General features: G+C 33.6%; 1 protein-coding gene across 6 annotated transcripts in view; it reads right to left on the bottom strand.

Annotated features, from left to right (window-relative positions):
* Positions 1 to 27,068, bottom strand: part of CDH19 (cadherin 19) — a 71,329-nt gene that overhangs the window by 29,635 nt on the left and 14,626 nt on the right. For 3 of the 6 annotated variants that reach the window (XM_061130809.1, XM_061130807.1, XM_061130808.1), the window contains 6 exons: positions 18,124 to 18,423; positions 14,548 to 14,842; positions 8,328 to 8,447; positions 5,386 to 5,550; positions 2,881 to 3,062; positions 1,864 to 2,117 (listed from right to left, as the gene is read on the bottom strand). In XM_061130809.1, the coding sequence (XP_060986792.1) occupies positions 1,864 to 2,117; positions 2,881 to 3,062; positions 5,386 to 5,550; positions 8,328 to 8,447; positions 14,548 to 14,842; positions 18,124 to 18,318 (1,211 nt within the window). In that variant the 5' untranslated portion in view covers positions 18,319 to 18,423. The remainder of the gene's footprint in view (positions 1 to 1,863; positions 2,118 to 2,880; positions 3,063 to 5,385; positions 5,551 to 8,327; positions 8,448 to 14,547; positions 14,843 to 18,123; positions 18,424 to 27,068) is intronic. The other 3 variants (XM_061130811.1, XM_061130812.1, XM_061130810.1) reach the window with 2 other exon arrangements.

The following is a 27,068-nucleotide window of genomic DNA, read 5'->3' as shown; positions in this document are numbered from 1 at the left end:
CCATATACTAAGATGCTGGGTATTGCTTTGCTCTTTGGAAGAGCAACTGATACAAAGAAGAAGGTTCTTTAAATTTTTAAGACAGACAATGCTCCAGTTTCCCACTGGAACTCCTAATCACAAAATGCTGCCTTCTAACATGTAGATATAGTTCCTATTTATTAGCAGTAAATTTAGTAATGAATATATATGTAGTATATGTGTGTGTGTGTGAGTTGTTCAGTCATGTTGGACTCTTTGTGATTCCATGGACTGTAGCCTGCCAGACTCCTCTGTCCATGGGGTTCTCCAGGCAAGAATACTGGAGTGGGCTGCCATTTCCTTCTCCAGGGAATCTTCCCAACCCAGGGATCCAACCTGGGTGTCCTGCATTGCAGGCAAATTCTTTATTGTCTGAGCCACTAGGGAAGACTTCCAATATATGTGTGTGTGTATATAATCAAAGCACAGTATGTTGTTTAAATTTTAAATAGCATGTTTGTTAACCTGCTTGTTTTTCTGACAATACTAAAGAACACATAACTTAACAAATGCTTTCATGATTAAAGTTTTCATTATGTCATCATTTATAATGACACATTGTAGAAACAATTTAAATATCTAATCTCAGTTGTGTAAATAAGGCAATGAATGATGAATGCTTTATGAAAGTATAAGTAGCCTCAGTCCATGTCAAACTCTTTGCAACTCCATGGACTGTAGCCTGCCAGGCTCTTCTGTCCATGGAATTCTCCAGGCCAGAATACTGGAGTGGGTAGCTTCTTCCTTCTCCAGGGGATCTTCCTAACCCAGGGATCAAACCCAGGTCTCCCACATTGAGGGAGGATTCTTTACTGCCTGAAACACCAGGGAAGCTCAAGAATACTGGAGTGGGTAGCCTGTCCCTTCTCCAGCAGATCTTCCTGACTTAGGAATCAAACCAGGGTCTCCTGCATTGCAGACAGATTCTTTACCAACTGAGCTATCAGAGATAATGATGAGTAAAAACATAGCTGAAAATATGGCATTAAAAAAAACAATACACAGGCATTAAAGTTAGATGATTATATGTGAAATATTATGTAACATATATAAGAAAAATGTGACAACAGCCAAATGTAATAACAGCTTTTGCTTTTATCTTTAATGAGAACTACAAGGAGAATAATTTTTTTTTAAAAAAGGAGAAAATATATTACATGAATGTAACAGACTAATTAAATGGATGGTAAATATAGTTTAATTGCAACACAAAAACTTATTTCTAACTGATTGGACTCATTTGTATGCCTTTAAAGTTACCTTGTAAAAGCTTGGTTAACTTTTGAATATCATTCCCTGGTGGCTCAACTGGTAAAGAACAGCTCACAATGCGGGAGACCTGGGTTCAACCCCTGGGCTGGGAAGATCCTGTGGAGAAGGGAACAGCTACCCACTCCAGTATTCTGGCCTGGAGAATTCCATGGACTGTATAAGAGTCCATGGGGTCGCAAAGTGTCAGACACGACTGAGCGACTTTTACTTTAACTTAATCAAATATTATTTGTACGAACCACATTGTCATCAACTTTGTTTTTGCTCTGACTTGGCATAATCGAGGGTTTCTTTTCCCTCACATCCCTATCCCAATTAATAGAGTTGATTGCACTGAATTTCAGTGCACTGCCTCTCTCTTGTCCATATTTGCAAGTGCTTATTTATTTGCATCTTAACCAATAGTGAGGTTTCCTGTTTTGACTTCTTTAAACTGTTGCAAATTTTATAAATGACCATAGAGAGAAATATAGGTCTAGATATATCCTTGTTCCACTTATAAAAAATTTTATTTTCAAGCTAATCTGTGTTCCCTCATTTATCAATGTGAAGCTGGGCTTCCAGACATACCCAATAGGAGATTTCCTCTGATCAGGATCAGTGGCAGAGACCGTGCCTACAGAGGATCCATGAGGGCATTCTTCAAAGATTTCAAAGATGTAATATGGGAGGAGGAAAACAGGAGGCTCATCAACATCTTCCACCTGGATCTTGATGACAGTGGTGGAAGCTTCAGTGTGGTATTCCCTGAGCTGCTCATCAACTTGGGGGTTTTTAACTTTTGCTCTGATACGATAGTGGTTCTGGTCCTCAAAGTTCACTTTCTGCAAAGTAATACAGTATACACAGAAAACCCAAGGAATTACTTAGGGGAAAATAAAGGTTTTGTTGTTCAATTAAGTTTCAGGAGCTTTCCAGTTAGGTTTTTACTACTTATGTTCTTGGATCCCTATGAGATTGTCATTAAATATTTAGTAGTTGTGGAGAAAATCCCTATGTTATGTGTATTTTGTTATTTACATCTATTACAAAATGTATTTGGTTAATAATTAGTTTTTTTTAAGGATTAAAACTATACTTTTCTGAGTATAAATAGGGAGTTGAGAATTAATTTCCTGTTATTTAAGATATTTTTGAAAAGTTTGTCCTCTTAAAATCTTTAAATTTGTCCTCTTTAAAATCTTTTTCAAAACCTCTCCTACAGTGGAACTCAAGGAGCTCTGTAATAACTCTCTCCTCAGTTATATCTGAAATATATCAATAGAAATATAAATAACTGAACTTTTTCTTAATTTATTCAGAAGTATCTTGCACAAAACTGATAATTAGCTATTTTTAAAGTATGATTTGTAATTTATGCTAAAATGTAGACAATAATCATATATGTTAATATTCTAAAAAATGAAACATCTTAGAATTTTTTTAAAAGCACACATATCTTTCCTTTGTTCTGTAAACTGTAAATCACTGAGTCTTAATTTAATTACTTAATTGAAACAAACACTAACTGGTTACACAAAATAATTATATGTATTTCTGATTTGATTTTGCATTATTATGCAAAAGAAACAACTTTAATGCACCTACCTTTTTTAGTATAATTATTCCTTCTTGGGTCTCATTATTGGTAATGACGTCAAATGTTCTTGAATCGTCTTCGATGCTGTAGTCCATTTCTGCATTCTCTCCTATGTCACTATCATATGCCATGATTTTTCCTATAGACGTCCCAACAGGTGCAGATTCAGAGACAGTCAAGCGATATAAACCTTCAAAAACAAAATTCAGGATATTTCGCACAGATAATTAACATAAAGAACTTCCAAATATAGCACCCTGCCTTTATTTAATGTGCTGTCAGAAAAAAACATACCCACTCTTTTCACTAATTGCTTATTCTAAATACACCTCTCTCTCCCTTTATATTTTGCAGTTTAAACATTTCCCTCATATCTTTTTGAGTATTTATTATTTTCTCTTTAAATATATCTTAGAAAGTTCTTTCACCACTACACATAATTTCCAAATTTCTATACATATTCGTGTGTGTGTGTATGTGAGTCAGTCAATCATGTCCAACTCTTTGTGACCCCATGGGCTATAGCCTGCCACGTTCCTTTGTCCTTGGGATTCTCCAGGGAGAATGGGTGAACATTCCCTTCTCCAGGGGATCATCCTGACCCAAAGATGAAACCCAGGTTTCTTGCATTGCAGGCAGCTTCTTTACTGTCTGAGCCATCAGGGAAGCCCATTCATACTCATAGCTTCTCAATATTCATGGATTTATTTTCTATTGTGTCCTTCAACATTGCCAAATTATATTTGATAAAAAGTTTTTCAATTTTACTCAGACATTCTCCGAAACCTAAAATTACCAATAAATATAAATATGAATCGAAGAAAGTAGAGTCTAAAAGCAAATAGTTGAGTTCTAAGTGTAGCAGTTTGATTTTTGAGCATATGAACTTGGATTGCATTAATCACAGTTGAAATGAAATAGAAAGATGCAGAAGTATGCAGCCATAAAATAGAATGAAATAAGAACATCTGCAGCAACATGTATGGACCTACAGATTATTATACTAAGTGAAGTATGTTGGGAAGAGAAAGACAAATGCCATATGCTGTAGCTTATATGTGGAATCTAAAATATGACACAAAAGAACTTATGACTGATGCTGAAGCTGAAACTCTGATACTTTGGCCACCTCATGCGAAGAGTTGACTCATTGGAAAAGACCCTGATGCTGGGAGGGATTGCGGGCAGGAGGAGAAGGGGATGACAAAGGATGAGATGGCTGGATGGCATCACCAACTCGATGGGCATGGGTTTGGGTAAACTCAAGGAGTTGGTGATGGACAGGGAGGCCTGGTGTGCTGCGATTCATGGGGTTGCAAAGATCTGGACACGACTGAGCAACTGAACTGAACTGAACTGAACAAAAGAAAAACAGACTTACTGATACAGAGAACAGAATTGTGGTTGCCAAGTGAGATGGGGAGTTGGGGAAAGGATGGATTAGAACTAACAGGTGAAAACTATTATACAGAGAATGGTTAAACAAGTCCTCCTGTGGAACACAGGGAACTGTATCCAATACCCTGTGATAAATAATAAAGGAAAATAAAATGAAAAAGAATGTATATATGTGTATAACTGAATCACTCTGCTGTATAGTAGATATTAACACAACATTGTAAATCAATTATGAAAGTGAAAGTCATTAAGTCATGTCCAACTCTTTGTGACCCCACGGACTGTAACCCACCAGGCTCGTCTGTCCATGGAATTCTCCAAGTCAGAATACTGGAGTGGGTAGCCATTCCCTTCTCCAGGGGATTTTCTTAACTCAGGGACTGAACTCAGGTCTCCTGCATTGCAAGTGGATTCTTTACTGTCTGAGCCACCAGGGAAGCCCAAAATATACATCAATAAAATAATTTTAAAAAGAAAAAAATGATGGAGCCACAACAGTTGGTTGTGAAAAACCATGCTGGTGTCAGATGACTCTATTCTTTTTATTGAAAAAAAATAATGGCAGTTATATTTGATATACATTGACACAAATAAAAATAAATAAGCTGCCTTTCTTTACTTTTCAGAAATAACTTGCATGAAACTTACTAAAAATTAGTTACTCATTTATCATTTGTAACTTATGCTGAAATGTAAAAAATCATCAGGAATGATAATATCCTAAAGAATAAATCTTAGAATTAAAAAAAGGAGTACATTCAATACAATTGTCTTGATTTCCTTATAAGCACATTGCGAGTCACTACACAGACTGCCTTGTGAGATCTTTCTCTTTTTTTAAGTGGGAGAAATGTTACTTTAAAGTTGATAATATTTTGCTGTTTTCAGGAAGTAAGAGTTTAAGTGTGCTACCGTGTATCTATCATTGTGGGGAAGTTAAAAGAATCATTTACTTGATTGCACAAATTAAAAATTGCCAACACATTACTCTTGAGGAGAGAGTGACACGATCCTAAATCTGAAAGCAGATGCTTTAACACATTGGCAAATCAAGACTTAGTCTATGCTGTTTCCCATACTTTCAAAAATCATTTGTTAGGGTACTTCTTACTTACTGTCTTTAAATATGGGTTTATTGTCATTGACATCAGAAAGTTTGACTAATACACTTGTTGTTCCAGACAGTGCTCCAGGCAGACCAATCATGTCTTTGGCTTGAATAATCACCCAATACTCATCTTGCAGTTCTCTATCCATTTTAGAAGATATTCTTATTTTTCCTTTAAAAATGTAACAAACTACAATTATTATTTCATGATTAACCATGGCATCTCCCTAGTTAATTTCTTAAGAATTTAAACATAAGATCACTTGTTTGACAACTTTTGAATCATTACAATGTGCCAGATGCTGCCCTGGAGATAAAAATATGACAATAAACTAATCACCAACTCTGCCTAGAGTTTAGAGTAGTCATCACAATACTAATAGTAGTAAATCCTTAGTAAAACACTATGTTAAGATAAACCACAGGGAGAGAAGAAAGTCTTATTTTTCTGCTTTGCCTCTCTGACCTAAAACTAGGGTGCTACAATTAACTGTTCCCCTAAACTTGGAAGAAGTTGATTTATTATGGATATGCGTGTAAATTAAAATGCTAAATTTATGCCAAAAATACTGTGCAACTGTGGTTTAAAATTTATTTTGAGTCATAACATATGAAGAAGGGCTGATCTTCGATTCACAGTTACTCATAATCTACCAACAGAGATATTCAAATCCACACTGGACCATGAAATTGTCATATTAAGTGTGCACTTTCTATAAAATTATTTATTAAAAAGTTAATCATTGTTGAAAAAACCTAGGAGAAAGTTAAGGTGGTGAATAGGTGGGCAAAATGCAATCGTAAAGATTTGGGGAACACATAATACAAATATAAGAAAGAGAATGGCTATTCAACAATGTCTGGGCAAAGGTATTGATTAAAAACTGTGATACCTGAACAAAAATAAAAGAAGGATAAATTGGACTTCACTATGATGATATTTTAACTGTGGACTGGTGTTTCACAATTGTATTCTAGTATGTGTGATCAATATGGAAACCATAGAATATTATGAAACAGATGCTGCTACTGTCTTCCCTAGGTGTGACTCAATGGAGAATTGTATTTGATGTTAGCAAAAGTGAATAATATTAGAGTTTTTGAATTATATATCCAAAGGTGTGGAGACTGAGAGGAACACAAAGGCCTTCACTTCCCATGTGTAGAGGCTTCAACTAATATTGCCTACTTCATTTTCTTTTCTTCTCATCTTTAGAATGAACAAATTTAAATATATTCCTAGATCCTCTTACACACTCCAAAATTTAACTCTTCTGTGTTTTGGTTTCAATTGCCTTGCTGCTCACTCTACGGCTCCTCTTCTAATGAAATTAATTGCTTTAGCAAATTTTCTAAATATATAATATTTCAGAAGCCAGTGAGGACTGGGGGGGAAAGACAATGCTTGAAATGGCTGAGAAGGTCGAGTGCCACCCGGCACACGCCTACGTCACAGACAACCCACTTTCTGTCTCCCTCCCCTTGTATTTCCTCACCCTGGTGCCTGGGTAGTCTAAGAGCTTCAACAGTTCCCCTTCTCAGGGATTTCCCACAACCTGGAATGCCTTCCACTCCTCACTTTGGTCATAGGCTCAGCTCAGCATCCTGTTTTCAGCGTATTCTGCCTTGCCAGACAATATGAAATAGTGCTTACTTTCTTCTATTGAACCTTGTTTATTTTACTTCATGATATACACAAACTGTATGCATGTATTTATCAATATGCAAATGCTTAATATTTATATTTAAATTCCAAGAAAAAAGAATTCCTGTTGTTTCCTTTTATTTTTTTTTTTAATATTGCAGTGTTGTACGGCTGTAAATGTAGTATGTTGTAAACACAACGCCTGCTGCATATTTGGCCCTTCTCAACCAAGATCGTGTAAGAGAATGAAAACCTAATGTCTTCAGGCATCCATTCACTGCATGTATTAAAATAACTTTAACTTATACATTCAGGATAATAGAAACTAGGTATTATCCTGGGAGAATTAAGAATATAGTCACTCAAATCATATATTTCAGAATCTGATTCTCACAAGACACCTGATTGATAAAGGCTAAGACATTTAATATTTGCTGAATGAATGAATCAATAAAGAATGCTTAAAGACCCAACACATACTTTAATTGCTTAAAGCTTTTCTTGTCATCAATATGGATATAATAATTGTCTCATTAACAACCATAGAATTTTACTGCTTTTGGCACTTGCCACATTTATGGGTGGTTAGTTAGGTACTTCTTTTTTTCACCTTTAGAGACCATAAGCATATTTATGTGGACTTAATCTTTGCAGTGACCAAAGAAGTCATATTTGTTGAATGAACCAATGTTATATAATTCTTACGTGTTTAATAGATATAAAGAGAGATATTTTTGTTTTATTTATTCTATAAAGTATTCAATTGATTAACAGAAATTGGAGAAGCAAGGATAGGAAAACCAAATGCTATATTCATGTAAATCAGAAGTACATAAAACACAGAGCTATTAATTTTAAGTTTCCACACCCAGCCATAAAGTCAGGATTAACCTCACTCTGGCTGGGTGTACAGGTGGTACTCTGTGATTTTAATTTGCATTTCCATGATGACTAATAAGGTTGCACAATTTTAATATGCTTGCAGGCTTTCTGTGTATCAACTTTTTGTCAATTGTTTGTAAATGTCTTTTCCCCATATTTTTAAATTGTAATAAACCTTAGATATGCTTTATAACCCATACACAAATAGTTTGTGGTATGGATGTGAAAAACCTAATCTCCCAACCTTAGAAAAATCAGCTAAAAAATTAAAAATAATTAAATGCTTACAATTACATTACAACCTCCTTGTTTATGGAAACATTTGGTCCACTTTACAATACATTTGTAGGCAGGGAATTTTTGCTCTGATGTTTGCCAACTTAGAATCGTGTTGAATTGCACGTTATTTCATTCAGGAATACCTGTTGTTGGTTCAATGGAGAAATATGGTTGGCCTTGTAGTAAGCTGTACACGAGACGAGCATTATTGCCACTTGAAGGATCATCAGCGTCATTTGCTGTCACCTGGATGACTAACGTTCCTGAAGAGAACATGAATAGTTACAAGAAATTAAGCCTCTGGTCTTTTTGAAAATCGATCCTAGTTCTCTAAGATATTCTTTCTTTAGCAAGCAAGATGATGATATGCAACGAAAGACTAGCCCTCCTTTTTCTGGATTATGAAACAAATATATTTTTGTTTAGACAAGAAAATATAACTTTATAAAAAATAGCCCTTATTCCCAAATACAATATAGAATTTTAAATGTGTAGATCCATGATATAATGCAACCTAAACATTAAGTGACCCACTAAAATATATAATTAAGAATTATTCAAAGATGTTTTATTAGTGGAGTAATCAAAGGGAAATTTAAAAGCAGTTTTTCTTCAAAAACCGTATTGTAACCAGTTCTTCAAAAAATTATAGAATTTAATAAAAATATTAATAAAGATTATTAAAATGATCTTGACATAGTGTCAAGCTGAAAATAAGCAGAATTATTTGGCTAATATTTCCTTCAACAAAATGGCTACTTTAATGAATTTTCTTTTATAGTGCAATGTAAAAATCTACCAGCTTGATAAGGTAAGCATTCTTAATCTAATTTAGTAACAATCAATAAAATTCATGGGAAATAAATACTTGTATGTTTAAAATCAATGGTTAAATTAAATATATTTATTTAATTGTGCTTTCTAATGATTTTTTGTAAATATGGAATCTAGCACTATGAGTCTTGTTGGAAACACACATTTTTGAAGCACTATGTTCTGTGTTTTTACCATGAAAATAATAAATATAAAATAAATTAAGATGACACAAATTTGAGGCAGAACTTCTAAAATTAATTTCATAAAGTCTTGCTTCATTCTTACTCATAATTTGTAAATATCAGCTATAAAACTTAGAAGGAATTTAGGAATGGTCAATTCTAACATTATCTAATTTTATTTTCTTCAGTTTCTGTCTTTCTTTTCTCCTGTTTCAGTTTTATTGGCATAACATTTCATTAAATACAGATTAATCAACTTTAAAACTTCTAAATACTTTATAAATGTTTTCTCTAAAAAAAGTCAGTAGAGAGAAGTAAGCCTGTATACATGCTTAATCAGTAATTTAAAAACTGTAGAAATCTTCAAAAATACTAAATTAACATAAGCAGTAATAATAAATATGCATCAAAGCAATTAAGAAATACAAATCATTTGATAATATTTTGTATATTTATATTATTTGTGAGGACTTGTCATGTATAAGAGAAATTGTACATTGACTCGCAGTTCAGTTCAGTTGCTCAGTCGTGTCCAACTCCTTGAGACCCCATGGACTGCACCTCGCCAGGCTTTCCTGTCCATCACCAACTCCTGGAGCTTACTCAAACTTATGTCCATCATGTCGATGATGCCATCAAACTGTCTCATCCTCGGTCGTCCCCTTCTCCTCCTGCCTTCAATCTTCCCCAGCATCAGAGTCTTTTCAATGAGTCAGTTCTTCACATCAGGTGGCCAAAGTATTGCAGTTTCAGCTTCAGCATCAGTCCTTCCAATGAATATTCAGGACTGATCTTTAGAATTGGCTGGTTGAATCTCCTTGCTGTCCAAGGGACTCTCAAGAGTCTTCTCCAACATCACAGTTCAAAAGCATCAATTCTTCGGCACTCAGCTTTCTTTATAGTCAAACTTGCACATCCATACATGACTACTGGAAAAACTATAGCTTTAACTAGCCGGACCTTTGCTGGCAAAGTGATGTCTCTGCTTTCTAAAATGCTTTCTAGGTTGGTCATAACTTTCCTTCCAAGGAGTAAGCGTCTTTTAATTTCATGGCTGCAGTCACCATCTGCAGTGATTTTGTAGCCCCCCAAAATATAGTCTGTTATTGTTTGTATTGTTTCCCCATCTATTTGCCATGAAGTGATGGGACCAGATGCCATGATCTTCTGAATGTTGAGTTTTAAGCCAACTTTTTCACTCTCCTCTTTCACTGTCATCAAGAGGCTCTTTAGTTCTTCTTTGCTTTCTGCCATAAGGGTAGTGTCATCTGAATATATGAGGTTATTGATATTTCTCCCGGCAATCTTGACTCCAGCTTGTGCTTCATCCAGCCCAGAATTTTGCATGATGTACTCTGCAGTAAGTTAAATAATCAGGGTGACAATATACAGCCTTGATGTACTCCTTTCCCTATTTGGAACCAGTCTGTTGTTCCATGTCCTGTTCTAACTGTTGCTTCTTGACCTGCATACAGATTTCTCAGGAGGCAGGTAAGGTGGCCTGGTATTCCCATCTCTTGTAGAATGTTCCATAGTTTGTTGTGATCCACACACTAAAAGGTTTTGGTGTAATCAATAAAGCAAAAGTAGATGTTTTTCTGGAACTCTCTTGCCTTTGCGATGACCAATGGATGTTGGCAATTTGCTCTCTGGTTCCTCTGCCTTTTCTAAATCCAGCTTGAACATCTGGAAGCTGATGGCTCACATTCTGTTGCATCCTGGCTTGGAGAATTTTGAGCATTACTTTGCTAGTGAGTGAGATGAGTGCAACTGTGTAGTGGTTTGAACATTCTTTAGCATTGCCTTTCTTTGGGATTGGAGTGAAAACTGACTTTTTCCAGTTCTGTGGCCACTGGTACATTTTCCAGATTTGCTGGCCTATTCAGTGCAGCACTTTCACAGAATCGTCTTTTAGGATTTGAAATAGATCAACTGGAATTCCATCACCTCCACTAGCTGTGTTCATAGTGATGCTTCCTAAGGCCCACTTGACTTTGCATTCCAGGATGTCTGGCTCTAGTTGAGTGATCACACCATCATGGTTATCTGGGTCATGAAGATCTTGCAGTCAGGAATGTTATGCAGTACACAGGAAGTTGCAAAATCACCACGAAGCCAATGATGTGTCTTTCATGGAAATAATGAATGATTGCTTAAAGTGTCCATTTCCTTGTATTCCCAGTGAAGACAGATAACAGACACTTGGTGGTTGAGTATCATCTTTAATATGTATTACTCACTCTATCAGTGTATGAAGCATAGTATATGTCATATATATAATCTAACCTTTTTAGCCTCAGTTTATTCATTTGATCAACATTTTAATGTACTCACACTAAAACTGATAATGTTGACTCAACAACATTAATAGGTGAAAAATTAAATTCTCTCTAAATTATATTAGAAATAAATATATTTCTAAAGGATAAATGACCTATATGTACATTAATGAAAGTTATCTTATGCAGGCTATTTTAACCTGAAGTATATCATCAGGATATCCTTCATCCACATTTGCATCATTTGATCAGTTTCTTAGATTAACTGTGTTTTATCATATAGCCCCCATTCAGTTTAATCATGTCTTAAAAAGAACTGCATTCACTGCCTGTATGTCTCATACATCATGAAAGAAACTGGAAGTAAAACAGTAGATGTCTACAAAATTCACTCTGGCTTATTGTAATGCAAGAATTGATATTTTTTTTAAATTAAAAATCAGTGACAAATGCTTCTAGTACAAGTTGCCTATATATATATATATATATATATATATAAATTTGACTAAGGTGGTCCTTGGTAGAACTGGATAGCTGATCACCTGCTTAGAATCACTGTGACAATGCAGAATGATCATGAAAATTTTGTGCTAAGGGAAGGAGCAATAACCAAAAACCTGTATATGTGTACACTGAATTTTCTCACCCTTTACTCCTATTATTCTATCTTATGACACCATCCATTAATTAGAATTGGGAAATTTATGGCAACTCTTAAAAACTTAAATTGAATAAATTCTTGAAGTTCAATTAGCAAGGAAAGTGTAACAGAGAGACGGAAAACCTTCGCTTGGTGACTGAAAGAGCCAAAGGTCACTGAATTTCTGAGCTGTCACCGCAGCTTGGTCACAGATAACCAAACTATCTGTAAATGCAGAGAGCCAATGATTGGACTCTTGAAGTCTAAAGATCTCTTAAATCAATTTTTATCTATCTTGTTAAACAAAGAAAGTATTATTACAAAAAATCATTTTCTGAGATTTTACTAAGAGCAATTTCTCAGTTTACTTCTTCCTTTAATAAACTTACAGCATCGCATGTAACATAATAACCTATGCCTCTTATGTCTCCAGCATTGGCAGGAAGGTTCTTTTCCACTAGTGCCCCTGGGAAGCACAGTTTATAACAACAAAATATATAACATAGAACGTCTGCATTCTATCCATTACATTGACAGTTGATGTTGTTTTCCTATATTATCCTTGAGATATTTTCTCAAATATGCAAAATTTAAATCAACTTTGTTGTTCTGAATAGCCTCTTAATCTTAAAGGTAGTTTTTACAAAGGACTTTATGGAAATAAATTTAAGATGATATTTGACTTTGCCCACTTTATCAGACATATCGTCTTACAAAAACGTATTTTATGTATGTAAATTTCCATGTAAACTTGTACAAATGCTTGAAAAAAAATCACTCTTCTCTGTTGATTTTATTCAACCTCACAGCAGCTTCCATGCAGTTGGAGGATCTCTTCTTTTGCAACATCGCTTCTCATGTCTTTCTTTTCTTACAGGACTATCCAATTCCACTGATTCTCCTTCACCAGGCAACTCCTTTATATCTAGCAGTTCCGAAACCCCGATGTTTTCCTTTTCCCTACCTACATTCTTCAACAAGGAGATCTCATCCATTGCCATGCCCTCTGCAGTTCTCCTCACTGTACCATGGGAATTTTTTTTCCCAGAACATGGCATGGCTGGCCTCTTTGGATCATTTTCTTTAAATATTACCTCCTAAATGACTCCACTTTGTCCAGTCAATTAGCCATCATCATATTTTCTCATACTTAACAGTTTAATAACATATAAGGTCAAATATTACCTGGTTTCTTTAAAATAGTTGCTTACAGTTTGTGCACTATAATTAAAATATAAGCTCTGTTAACTAGCAATTACTTCATATATTTCCTTTACAACCAAATCCCCAGTCTCACAAAAAATTCCTAGAACATGTTAGATCTATAATATATGTTTGTTGAAGAAGGAGAAGAAAAGAGCTAGGAGGAAAAGGAGGAGGAGGAGGATAAGGATGGAAGGAGAAAAGGAAATATCTCACTGCCTAGTGATCAGACAGGACAATATTAATTCATCATTTGTATCTAAGGATAATTGGCCTTGATATATATTACACAGCTAAATTTGTTTATGCTGTTGTTAAAAATCTATGTTCTGAATACATGTAGAAATAGGTCTTTAAATTGCTAGTTGTTAAAAGGTGAAGAATCAGGAAAGTATATTATGGAATCTACATTTTTAGACATGCTGGATAATGAATCAAGTGTTCAGATAAGGCAGTTTTAAAGCACCTTAACATAATTTAAAAATCATCATTAATAAATCAACACTTAAATAAATTCAAGTTTATCACAATTAAATACATTTTATGAATTAAAATTTATATACTATTTGTTGTTTTATTACAATTTTCTAACACAGGAAGAGCAGATAACTTTGTATGATTATATGATAATTTTCCCCCATTGGAAAGAATTCTGATTTCCAAGGCAGTCAATTATTATATCTCATGGAAAGCATTCTCCTTTACAAGTATTTATACTTAAAGTATTTATTAAAGTGATATTGGGTTTGAAAAAGAATTTAAAAATGGATGTGGCTACACAGAGATCTTTAAATGTTTTGTTTTTAGTTTTCATGATCAATTGTTTGAATAAATATAGGTTTTTTTTGTCTTATAAAATTGTTTCTCTTATTTTTAAATGGAGATGATCTTATATGTTTTTTTGAGATGCAAAAGTATAATTTATTTTGGAAAGTAAATTCTTATATGGAAGAAACTAATAAGCGAACAAGTTAAATAATTTCATGTATCAAACATGTTTAACCTTTTTTATTGAAGACTGAAATTATATTTTAACAAGACAAATTACCTATTAATAAATAGCATCATTGCTTATAAAATTTTAGTGTATAGTCAAAATTTCAAATGTTTAACTTAACAGATTTGCAGAAGGAAGTACCCAGGTAGAACTTTAAATAATTCATGTTCAAAACATATGCTTGAAATTTTAAATCTGTTTTCATTGTTAACAGGTACATCTTTGATGTAAATTAATATGCAATACCTTCTGGAGACATCTCTGGTACAATGGCCTCATAAGGTTCATCTAGGAATTTTGGTTCATTGTCATTGATATCCGACACTCTGATGACAAACTCAGACTCAGGTTCCACAGCCCTTCCAGTATTGGTGTCGATTACCTGGGCTCTGAGAGTGTAGAGGGACCGTTCCTCCCTATCAAGCTTCTGTTCAGCATATATGTCACCTGTTCTTTCATCAATGACAAAAATACTTCCAGCTCCAACTCCCAAAAGCTTGTACTGGAAAGAGTTGTTTCCATTGTCTAAATCAGATCTTAGCTGCAAGTGCAAAGGGAGATGGTTTATTGTCCAGATATGTTAAAATATTTTCATTGTTTCATTTTCATGTTTGCTAATTATTCTCCAAACTAATAATTTCATATAATTCCCATATTCTATTAAATGAGGTGAAATGTTAAGTTTAAGATTAAAATCTATCACCAGGCAGATGACTCTGAATTTTCACTGTAAATCACTATACAAATTTTATTACTCTAAATAGATGATTCCAATTAGAAATGATAAAGATTGAAAAACAAAGTCTCTTTTATACATTATGCACAACACAGTCGGTTCATGTTTACTCAGATGATTACATTTTAGTCATTAAAATCATACTCTCAAATATTTATATTAGATCCAGATCTAGAGACAGTTAAAGAGATAATGACTTACATAAATTTAAATAGTGATGTTGTATCTCTAGGCTAAAAACACATAGAAGACATGGAAATATTAGTAAGAAAATTAGGGAGCATGTTGAGACTATGATAATAATCTCAGTCATCCATAAAATCTGAAAATTGCTTTATATTAGTTTTTTCAATTAATCCTCATACTAATATTGTGTAATACATATTGTTGACTTAAAAAATTCTTTGAATAGAGAAGAGAAGTGAGATTTAAAAATGTAAAAACTTTCACAGAGTTGTATGGTTTGGGGGTTGAATTATGATTTGGACCAAAGCCCTGTTTGACCCCAGACCCTTGCCTACATAGCTCCTCCCCTCTTAGAAACCACTATGTTACATGGTCTTTTAGTCCTCAAATTTTAGCCAAATTAGATCTAATTCTTTCTTTCCAATATAGTCCACTTAATTCTCAAATGTACCTATTCTTTGGCTCTTACTAAATAGCTTATTCATCATAGTGCTAATGGAATTTTGAATTTTATACATTAAAAAGGGTTATGATATAGATAATACTACATGATTTTTCATATCTAACTTATTTTACATAAAGAAAAGAAGCATTAGAGAGTAACCTCCTAATTATCGTGAATCCATGGTTTTCTTGATTCCTTATTCATATTCCAATTTATGAATGTGTGCGTGTGCTCAATCATGTATGACTCCTTGTGACCTCATGGACTATAGCCCACCAGGTTCCTCTGTCCATGTTATTCCAGGCAAGAATACTGATGTGTGCATGTTCTCCTCTGTACATGGAGTTTTCCAGGCAAGAATACTGGTGTGGTTTGCTATTTCCTCCTCCAGGGGATCTTCCTGACCCAGGGATCCAACTCATATCTACCACATTGGCAGGTGGATTCTTTTCCACTGTGCCACCTGGGGAGCACTATTTATGAATATGCCCTTCTTCAAAGTAAGAGCATCTCTGAAAATGTACACATTTAACCAATAGACACAAGCTTAATTTCATAATTTTTCTGACAGCTCAAGGTACAATGTATCATTATTCTGGACTAATTGATACATTCTTCTATGTGAGGAGAATAATTCAAGATATCAAAATGAATAATTTAATAATTATAGTGTTGTCTTGAATCACTGTTTTACAATAAAAGAAACAAATTGGAAATAATGAAAAAAGAATTACAGCTCTTAAATTTTGAAAGTCCTTAATTATTCATAAAAGTGAAGTCCACATGCCCTAATGATAAGAAATTAAGGAAAACAAATGTATTTTCTAAAATAAGTATTAGAAATGAGAAGAATCACAGCCCTTGGTTTCCAATATCATTTCAATGTAAGTTTGAATATCAGGATGAAGGAAAGTCAGATTTAGTCATGAATAAATGCATTTCAAGTATATTCAGTTTAATTGTCATAGATCAGTGAGCTTGATCTTTTTAGGATTCAGATTTAATTAAAATAAAAACCATAATTTCAACAACTTTCTATTTATGTCACAAAATGCTTAAGTTAAACACATTTCAATTTCATGGTTATACATATTCTATATTTCCATCCAAAACCATTCTTTTCAATTATGTATTTACTATCAATTTGGCAAATCAATACGACTGAATCTTTCCTTAATTGTGCTTCCAAATTTTAACCCCTTTTAACAAATTGATCAAAAAGAAAGTGATTTTGGACATGTCAACTACATTGTCTTTTTACCAGCTCTGTCACTACAAACATGTAAATATTCACTATTACTTTCTTTTAAACAGTTGCCTGTATGTTGTTTAAGCCTAATGAGGTTGTTTAGAGGAAAGATATCTGTTAGAATATTTTCATAAATATTTTTACAAAATGAAAAACAAAGCTAAATGCTATATGAAAGGAGGAAATGGAAGTTATCTGTAATGAGCAAAAAAAAAAAAAAAGAAAGAAACAAGAAAATGTGAATTAATCACATCACCAGTCCTCATTCTGATTGCATTGATGTGCTTCCCTCCACTAAAAGTCAAAAAAGGCATGAGAAATATTACTTATAGCAGGTACACACACACACACCAATGACTGAAATCGGCCTAAAATCCTAGCCGAGGTCATTGGTTGAATGTACTCATATATTTGGCTGAAGGCTAGATGAACTCGTGTGGAATCCAGAGAACACACTAACAGAGAAGTTCTCTTGAAAGGGCTAGAAGGAGGGAGTTAATGAATTTTGAGTGCTTCACCCTTTGGGCCCAATTAAATTTTAGTGCTAGTTAATTAGCGGTTAAACTTATTTCAGTTCATTCATCCAGAGAAAGAGCCTTACAGAGAAGAAGGACATGATATTATAATTACCTCTGTTTAAAGAAAATTAAATAAGAATAAAAACTGAAAACATAAATAGGAAATGTTTTGTGTCATTAATGCCATTTTCTTAAAATGTTTTTATAGAGAGAAGTGAAATAATTATTGGTTTTACTTCAACTTCACTAATCAAATGAAGTGTGTAGGTTCTTGAAGCTACCTGACTGTAAAAGGATTTGGTATTAATCTATTTCATTAAAATTTAATGAAGGGTAAATCAACACCCACTTAGCATAATGGAAAATTCTGCTAAATACTGTTGGTAAACATTACTGTTGCTTTGATCCATTACCAAAAATAACACCATCAGATTTCCAGATGTTGATAAATGCTGCATTTTCACATGAGAGACTAAAGTGGAATTTGAAAAGCAGAGCTTTCCCTCTTCTTCAAGTTCTGTGAATATTTCAGGTGTTTGCAAATATGAAACAATCAGTATGCTGTTGTTTGAGCCTTTCTAATAGTTCCACTGAGAAGATGAAAAATTCATCAAATACGGAAGCTTCCTCAACGCATTCGATTAGATTTACAACGTTATTTCCAGTAGCACTTTCAGAAAATCAGTACCTGGCCAATGTGATGTCTGGTCTTATTCATTTCCTCTGGTACAAAAAACTGGTTCCACATCCAGCCACGCCTGATTCTCAAATGAGATCCCGCTGGGTGCCTCACCTCCTCTGTTTTAGAGTTTTCTGCTGCTACAATGCAAGGCCATAGGAGAGGAATTCCCAACATAAAAGGCAGCAATAACCAACAATTCATTTTCTCTGGATTTCAACTGGTACTCTTCAGAGGAGACAGTGTGCTGCAAACAAAACTCATAAGCTCCCTTGTAATATTTTCACCTCTTACGTATCTTTCATATTCCTAGAGGACAGAATAAAACAATATTTTGACATTTAAAAAATAACACTTTGACTCTGGGAGAAGGCGAGGGTGGGATGATCTGAGAGGATAGCATCAAAACATGTATATTATCATAAGTGAAAGAGATCGCCAGTCCAGGTTGGATGCATGAGACAAGTGCTCAGGGCTGGTGCACTGGGAAGACCCAGAGGGATGGGATGGGGAGGGAGGTAGGAGGGGGGATCAGGATGGGGAACACGTTTACACCCACGGCTGATTCATGTCAATGTATGGCAAAAACCACTACAATATTGCAAAGTAATTAACCTCCAATTAAAATAAATAAATTTAAAAAAATAAATAAATATATTCTTCTGAATCGCCTAAAACACACACACACACACACACACACACACACACACACACTTCTCACAGAATTATCGAAGGCATGGTACAACTTTTGCATCTGTGAAAATGGGACAAAATATGCATTTATTTTCCAGGTAAGCTAGTTAATCATATTTTGTAGCAATAATTTGAACAGAACAATTACAAATTTCTGCTTAGTTACTGTCATAAATCTGCCTGAAGGTGGAAAAGTTGCCCTAGAAATCTCCTTGACTGATAACTACCACTGATATGTTTTTAAAAGTTTAACCCGCTTACTTCTCTCTATTTCAGTAAAACTCAAACTATTCCATTAAACAACTATCAAACCAGGCGACAATGTGACATTTCTTTTCCTTTTCAATAGAAATACTTTCTCATTCAGTTTCTCAAATTATGTTACTTTACATAGCTAATTAAATATTAAAAAAAAAAAGAAAATTCAACTTAAGATCTGGGGTACTTAAAATTTTATACTAATTCATAATACTGATGTTATGAAACACTTTGTGGATAGAAACTGCAAATATATACCAAAGAAATGTTTTTTATCTTAACAAAGAAACAAAGCCATTTATAGAAAATAAAATAAAAATTACAGTGCTTGGGTAACATGGCTGAATGTTTTTAATAAGTAAAATGGAGATGAAAGGTATCTTTCAGTATTTAAATATTATGACAAAAAAAAAAAAAGCTAGGGACTTTTCAATTTAGAACTTTCCATTTACCTGATACTGATCATCCCACTCTCCATGAAATGATTGGTAATTCTCACCTTTAAATGAAACAGAATAACTTTGCATTTCCCATATTTACATAGTCTTCGTATAACCAAATTGGATTTGTTTGGGATTAAGGAAGAAAAATAGTTTTGTCAGATCTAATAATGCCCTAATCAACATAAAAGTCATAAAATCTTTCTCAGTTAGGAGTTTTTCATATGACCTTGCTTGAATTTTCTCCACATATCTTTGATTGTCCCTGACAGATTTCTTAGGTCTTTGGCTCTTGTTAGTAAGAGTTGTTAAAAAAGGCTAATTAACAAAGAACATACTGTTGTTAATGGGAATTCCATGGTCCCTCTCTAATTCCTTCAAGCAGATATATTCTTTGTTATAAGTTTACTTAATTCACCTGAGGTAAAAATTGAGATTAATTTTACTCTTATATTCAACATTTGAAATTTTAATTATGTCTGTTGATTAGAAATTGATAAAACACATATTTCTGATAGCAATGAATAATGAAAACATTTGTAACAAGTACAGTTTTCTTTATGAAAAGATACTTTGCATAAATTTGGAAAACTATCACTAACAGTGATATGTGTTACACTTAAAATGTCAGGTAAACTTTATAAAGTTAAGTTTACATTACAATATCTTCATACATCTAAGCATAGAATAGTATAATGAACAGTTATATGCCATCATTTAGGTTCAAAATTATCAAGACATGATCAGTCTTGCTTAATCTGTATACATGGCTATTTTCTGATATTAAAAACAATTTGAAATGTCCTATCATTTTAATGATTCATTACACACACAAGCAAACTTGGGCACACATGCTATATATGTGTGTGTGTACCTTTTTAAAAATCAAAATTGACTACTAAAAATTAAGAATGTCTTCAATATAATCAAATATTCAAGCAATACTCAAATTAAAATTATTTAAACATCTTTGAGTCAAGATACAGCTATTTCTACACCATGTAGTTTGTTGAGACATTAGTTAAATCTCAGTTAATTCACATCTCATCACTCTAAATTTAACTTTTCTTTCCATTTATGTGTTGAGAAAAGTAATTGATCCTATAGATTTTCCCACATTATGCATTTTTCTGACTACATCCCCACAGTGTGGTTTAATATATTTCTTTATTTACTTTAAATTAGTAGAATCTTGATTAGATGCACCTTTACGTATTTGTCAATACTCATAACTGATACTCTACATTTCATATTGCTTGATATGTGAAGGCAAAAATTTCTTAGTTTTGTCACGTTTTATTTCCAGTCTTGATGTTGTTCTTGTTCCTAAGTTTCATTATTAGCTTCATGTCCTGGCACTTGAATCATTTATTATGAATTTCCTCATCACTCTTTCCCTTAAAGTTTTGCCAGTTATTGATGATAACTCTAAATTAAATATTTTACTGACCACATAATGAAACATAAGAAAGAAAGAAAAACCAAAAAAAAAAAAAAAAAAAGAAACTCCTAGAACTGAATGATATATCTAAAATCAAAATGGTTATATCAAAAGATTGAACATTATATAAGAAAATACCATTGACTTTAAAGATTATTTTTTTAATTATTCAAATTAAAGTAGAGAGAGAATAGCAGCAGCAGAAAAAATAATTTTTAAAAATAAAGAGAATTTCAATAACTATGGAACAATTTCAAATAGTATAACATCTATATAATTGGAGTCCAAAAGAGAAAGGAGAGAAAATAATAACCAATGGTTTTTCAAGTCTGCAGAACAATATCACACTTAAAAAGACACTCAACAAACAAGTAAGGAAAAAACCCAACAAAATCATGGTATTGTAAAATTACTAAAAATGTAAAGATAAAAAGGGAAACAATGAGAATGTCCATTAAATGCTCATCAGAAATAACTGATGAAAAGAGAATGACAGACGAAAAGTTCTGAGAGAAAAACTTGCAAACCTATAATTATGTGTCCTTCAAAATAAGGGTGATATACAGCAAGTTAGGGGAAGTAATCAACAGCACCACTGCACTATAGAACTATTAACTAGAGACTCTTCAGAATGAAGGACACGTGGACCAACATCAAGTAATGAATTAGAAGGAAATATTAAATATGTATAGATAATTACAAAAAGCTGTTTTGCATTTTTATTAATACTTTAAAAGTATCTACTATTTATAAATTAGTAACAATATTACTGGGTATATAACATGAAGAATAAAATCAACGATGATAATGGTGAAAATAAAGGGATGTGGGAAATCACACTATCTGTTATTCAGCTTCTTATATTATAGATAAAGTGATGTAGCAATTGCTCAGGTAGGCTGCTGTGAGAAATGATGGGTGCACACCAAATTCAGCAGAGCAATCACTAAAAATAAACAAAATGCCATATCATGTGACCAAGAAAGGGAAAGTAAGATTCTAGAAATATTTTATTAGTGCAATAAGAAAGAGGAGAATGCGGGGGAAGAAGCAAACTGAAGACTGTATAGCAAATTCAACCAAATGCATCACTGCAGTAAAAAGAGATGAATAAAACACTATAAGTAACATGTAGTGCTTGTCAGTTTGGGATTTAAAAACATAACCCAACAACATCTTAAACAAATCATGTAATTATAAATACATGGATAGCTTGTAAGGACAAGGAGGAGAAAAATACACCATAAAATAACAATCATAAATTAACTGAAATGTTGTACCAGTATCTCAGAAACAAGACCTCAAGATAAGAGGTATATCATCTGACATAACAAGAGCATTTATAAAGATTATAAAAGGAAATTTATCAAATAGGCCTAACATTCCTAAACATAACCAAACTTAATATCAGAGCTTTAGAATACATGAAGCAAATATCAATAGAACTAAGGAGAAGTAAATAGTTATAACTGTGGAGCAGTTAACACTGGCCTCCTCTATTGAAATGCCCATTGAACAATAAAAATCCCTGAGAATATAAAAAAAATTTTAAAGCATAATCAATCAACGTAAAATAATTAAGACTATACACCGCAGCACAAAATGGGATATAGTTTTTATGCACTGCTGGTGGGAATGCAAGCTGGCACAACCGGTGTAGAAAACAGATTTTTAGGTTAAAAACTTAAACATGAAAACAAAAACAAACAAACAAACAAAAAAAACTTAAACATGTACCAACCATGTGACCCAGCCATTCTACCCTCAAGATACTCGCCCCAGATGAATAAAATTACACATCCATGCAAAGATATTTACCAGAATGTTTAAAGCAGCTTTATTTAAAATAGCCCAACTGACTGCAAATCAAATGCCTATCAACAATTCAATGTATTAAGTGTAGTCTATCCATGGGGTGTAATAGTGCTCAGTAGTAAAAATAAATGAACTATTGATGCACAAAGTAACATCGCCAATAGCTAGGCTGAATTGAAAGAAGCTTGACAAAAGATAATTCAGATTGCATGCTTCCATCTGTATATAATTCTAGGAAATTCAAACCTATTACAATGACAGAAAACAGGTAAGTTCTTGAGAGAGCATGGAGCTGGAGAAGAAGAAGAAAGAGGGAATACCGATGGTCTTAAGAGAAAATCAAGAGGTGATGGCTTTGTTCATTATCTTGATTGTGATGATGGTCTCACAGAAGCATAAATATCGTCAAAGAAACCCAAATCAATTTGAATATGTGTGGTTTGTTCTGTCAGTTATGCCTCACTGCTGCTGCTAAAAAAAATCTGATTTATTTCAATGCTACTCTCTCAAATCTTCCTACACTCTCCTCGCCACCATTGCATCCAAAAGTCTGTTCTTTTGCGCTGAAACATATGCATTAGGGCTTCCCTGCTGGCTCAGACAGTAAAGAATAAACGAACAATGCAGGAGACCCAGGTTCGATCCCTGGGTGGGGAAGGTCCCCACTCTCCCCTTCTGCTACTGAGTCCAAAAGTCTGTCCTTTCACATTGAAATATATGCATTAGCACATGTAAAGTGCCAGTGGGAATCTCCTGTGGGCTCTGTGACAACTAGAGGGATGGGGTTGGGGAGGCTTCAGCATGTTAGTAGTCTGACAAAAAAAGTGTGGGGTTTTAAAGAAGATATTGGGCTCGATTAAAAGATGTTTAAAATACAAGAGCAAGTGTAAAGTGAGGACACTGTCTAGATCTTGATTTGTATAAACACATTCTTATCCTTACATTTTTATGAATCTGTAATATTTAATATGAATTGGTTATTAGGTGATAAATAAAAATATTGCTAATTTTGCTAGTCATTGTTGTTCTGGTCAACAACTGATAAATTTTGGTCCTCCTGATAATTAATATTCTTGAAATTGGTTAATGAGTATTTGCACTGCATTTTTAACTATATTTAAAACATATATTTTCAACAATAAAAATAATTATTTATTTTATATTTGTAAAATCAATATGATGCACAGAAAGTATTAAAAATTTTAGTACTAGCAGTTGACGAAAATATACAGAAAACAGAACTCCCATAATAAGTTAATGAAATTAAAAATTTGGGCAACCATTGAATGGGCATACCAGGTGGCTCAAAGGTAAAGAATTCACCTGCAGTGCAGGAGACACAAAAGACGGGTTTGCTCTCTTCATCAGGAAGATTTCCTGGAGAGGGAAATGACAACCCTCTCCAATATTCTTGCCTGGAATATTCCATGGACAGAGAACCCTGGCAGACTACAGTCCACAGGGTCACGAAGAGTTAGACACGACTGAGCACATACACGGACACAGTGGAGATAATTTGTCCAAATTTAGTATTATTTGAAAGCTAGTTCAATCTATAAACTAACAGCTATTTTTTTTTTTACCACTTTATACCTCCAAAAAAATTTTTAAATTTGTCCACTTAGAGGCAAATATAAACTGAATTATGTAGAAAAAATGTATTTAAAAAATCAAAGTTTGAATTAAGGCACCAAATGATACCAAATGTTTCAAAATTATGAGATGATACATTATAAATTATTCTCATAAACTGACTTTCTAAAATAAGTCTAGGAAAATAAAAATAACAAGCAAAATTTAGTATGATAGTTAAGAGAAAGAAAAACTGGTTTAACATTTGAAGTTTAGAAATATCTGTGACATTTTTCTCCTCTGATACAATCTAAAGATATCAAAACATAATATCCATTAAACTTGAATGATTTATGTTATTAAACTTGAATAACTTATGTTATTTTTTTCAGATTAAGTACATGATTGAAATATTTAAAAGTTAAGTTATCACTATTTCATACATCTATATCATAACAAAACAGGAATATAATACTCTGTCATTTGAAACACAATGTAAAAATGGAAGAATTGAAATGGTGGCAGTAAGCATATCTGAATGATGAACCATTGTGGCTTTGTTTGCGATCTTCCATATTCCAAATTTCCTATAGTGGTCATACATTTCAGGGGAAGGGAAAAAATGTTGCAAATAATGGTCCACTTTTGATTGAAGAGTGTTGGCAGCTGTCAGCAGTTGTCAGACTGAGAGATACCCAGGGCTGAGTTCAGGCTAACAAGGAAAAACTGCTATCAATTAACATGTCTGAAATGGGCCCTAGAGAGAGAGCCAGCAACATTTCTGACCTGCGTCAGCACTCCTGGTTTTATTTTCCAATCAGGTGAATACAGGACTATGAATCTGTATTTCTTTATTTTTTAAATTTTTATTTTTAATTGGAGGATATCTGCTTTACATGCCGTGTTGCTTTCTTCTGTACAACAAAATGTATCAGCTATAAGGATACATATAATTCCCAACTGGAGTCTCCCTCCTATCCCCCATGCATAACAGGTCCATATAGAAAAAAGCACGCTATTACTCTGAATCATGTTAGCTTGCTTGGATTTAATATCAGTGCCAGTATCTAGACATATGTGTAAATATTAAATAAAATGTAGAGTATGATATGTGAAGTGAAGTGAAGTTGCTCAGTCGTGTCCAACTCTTTGCGACCCCGTGGACTGTAGCCTACCAGGCTCCTCTGTCCATGGGATTCTCCAGGCAAGAATACTGGAGTGGGTTGCCATTTCCTTCTTCAGGGGATCTTCCCAACTCCGGGATCGAACCCGGGTCTGCCACATTGCAGGCAGACGCTTTAACCTCTGAGCCACCAGGGAAGCCCCCTGGTGTATGGTATACTATTTTTCAAAATACATAATATATAAAAATAAGGTTGCATTGATATTAACACAATATTACATAATAAAGTTATTAACATTTGAGTAACATTATTATTATAAGCATCAATATAATATATCCAAGTAGAATCACATGATTTTAATATAGAAAAGTATATTTCATATAATATATTATACTCACATATGAAGGGATGTCTATTGAGAAATTTTAAGTGATCTACATAATACCAAATACAGGTAGGATTGGAGATATAATTTTAAGGACATAGAGGGTACAATATACTTTGTGTTTCACTGAATAGAAGAAAGGAAATGCATAGATATCTAACATTGTGTATGACATCTGTCATGGGTAGTTTGCGTATTAAAGTTGAATAAAGATCTTTAAATTGCATTTTAACATTTGCACCAGTCTTGAAACTAGACATAATAAAACGTTTTCTATTATCTCCTTTTAGACCATCATTTTCCCTCCTACTCTAAAGATTCTTGAGGTCACAAAGAAAAGGAAAGAATAAGTCAGAATGATGGATTTGGTGGCTATGTGGGGGAAGATAAAAGTTGAAGCTGGGGAAGTGTGGATCAGATAAATATAGAAACTTAATCCTATTTGTGATCTCTTAAAAATCAAGGGAAACTTGGCAGTCTCTTGGAGTGACATTATAAATAAAGGCTTTTAAATGGCTTTCTCAGAACTGCTAATAGGAATATAATAAGAAATGAGTGGATATAGCTTGCAGATATGAGTGAGAAGGAAGGCAATTTTTGAACCAAAAATTATAATTAACCATGTGTTAATTCTTTCTTCAGAGATTTAGAATGTAAAAGACCTTTTTCTTTGTTCTGTTTATGAATTCTCATTAGACTTAGATTTTACTTATTTACTGTGGATTGACAGTGTATGCTACAGATGAAGCAGTGTAGTGGCTGAAATCTCCTAAGCCCTCTTTGACATTATAGCCTTCTCCAACATTACTTGTGCGGTGTCCTAAAATGTGGAGTCAGTCCATTCCTGGGCTGGCTGTTGTGAACTCTGTTTTGGAGCAGCAGAGAGGGCAGTCCATGGGGTCACAAAGAGTCACTGCTGAGTGACTTTCACTCACTTTCAGGGAGGGCTGTGGATTAATGAGCCCCGTTTTGGAAGGCTGTGCATTGATAAGATTGAAAATGCCCTTGCAAAATATTCCACAGTGGGAAGATACAGAGTTCAGTTGATGAAATGCACACTGGCAAAATCTCATTAAAAAAAAAAAAAAATCTGGTATCCCACCTTTTATTTCCCTTCCACAAGCTACCAAAATGGGATTCATTCTTACAACTTCAAGGCTAAATCTTTATATAACTCTCTACTGAAGGTTCACCTGAACTCCTTTTGGACTATATTCCTCACTACA

This window comes from Dama dama, chromosome 27, assembly GCF_033118175.1.
Source record: "Dama dama isolate Ldn47 chromosome 27, ASM3311817v1, whole genome shotgun sequence".
NCBI lineage: Eukaryota > Metazoa > Chordata > Mammalia > Artiodactyla > Cervidae > Dama > Dama dama.
The sequence above is the reverse complement of the archived record's forward strand: the minus strand, read 5'-3'. Positions and strand labels throughout refer to the sequence as shown.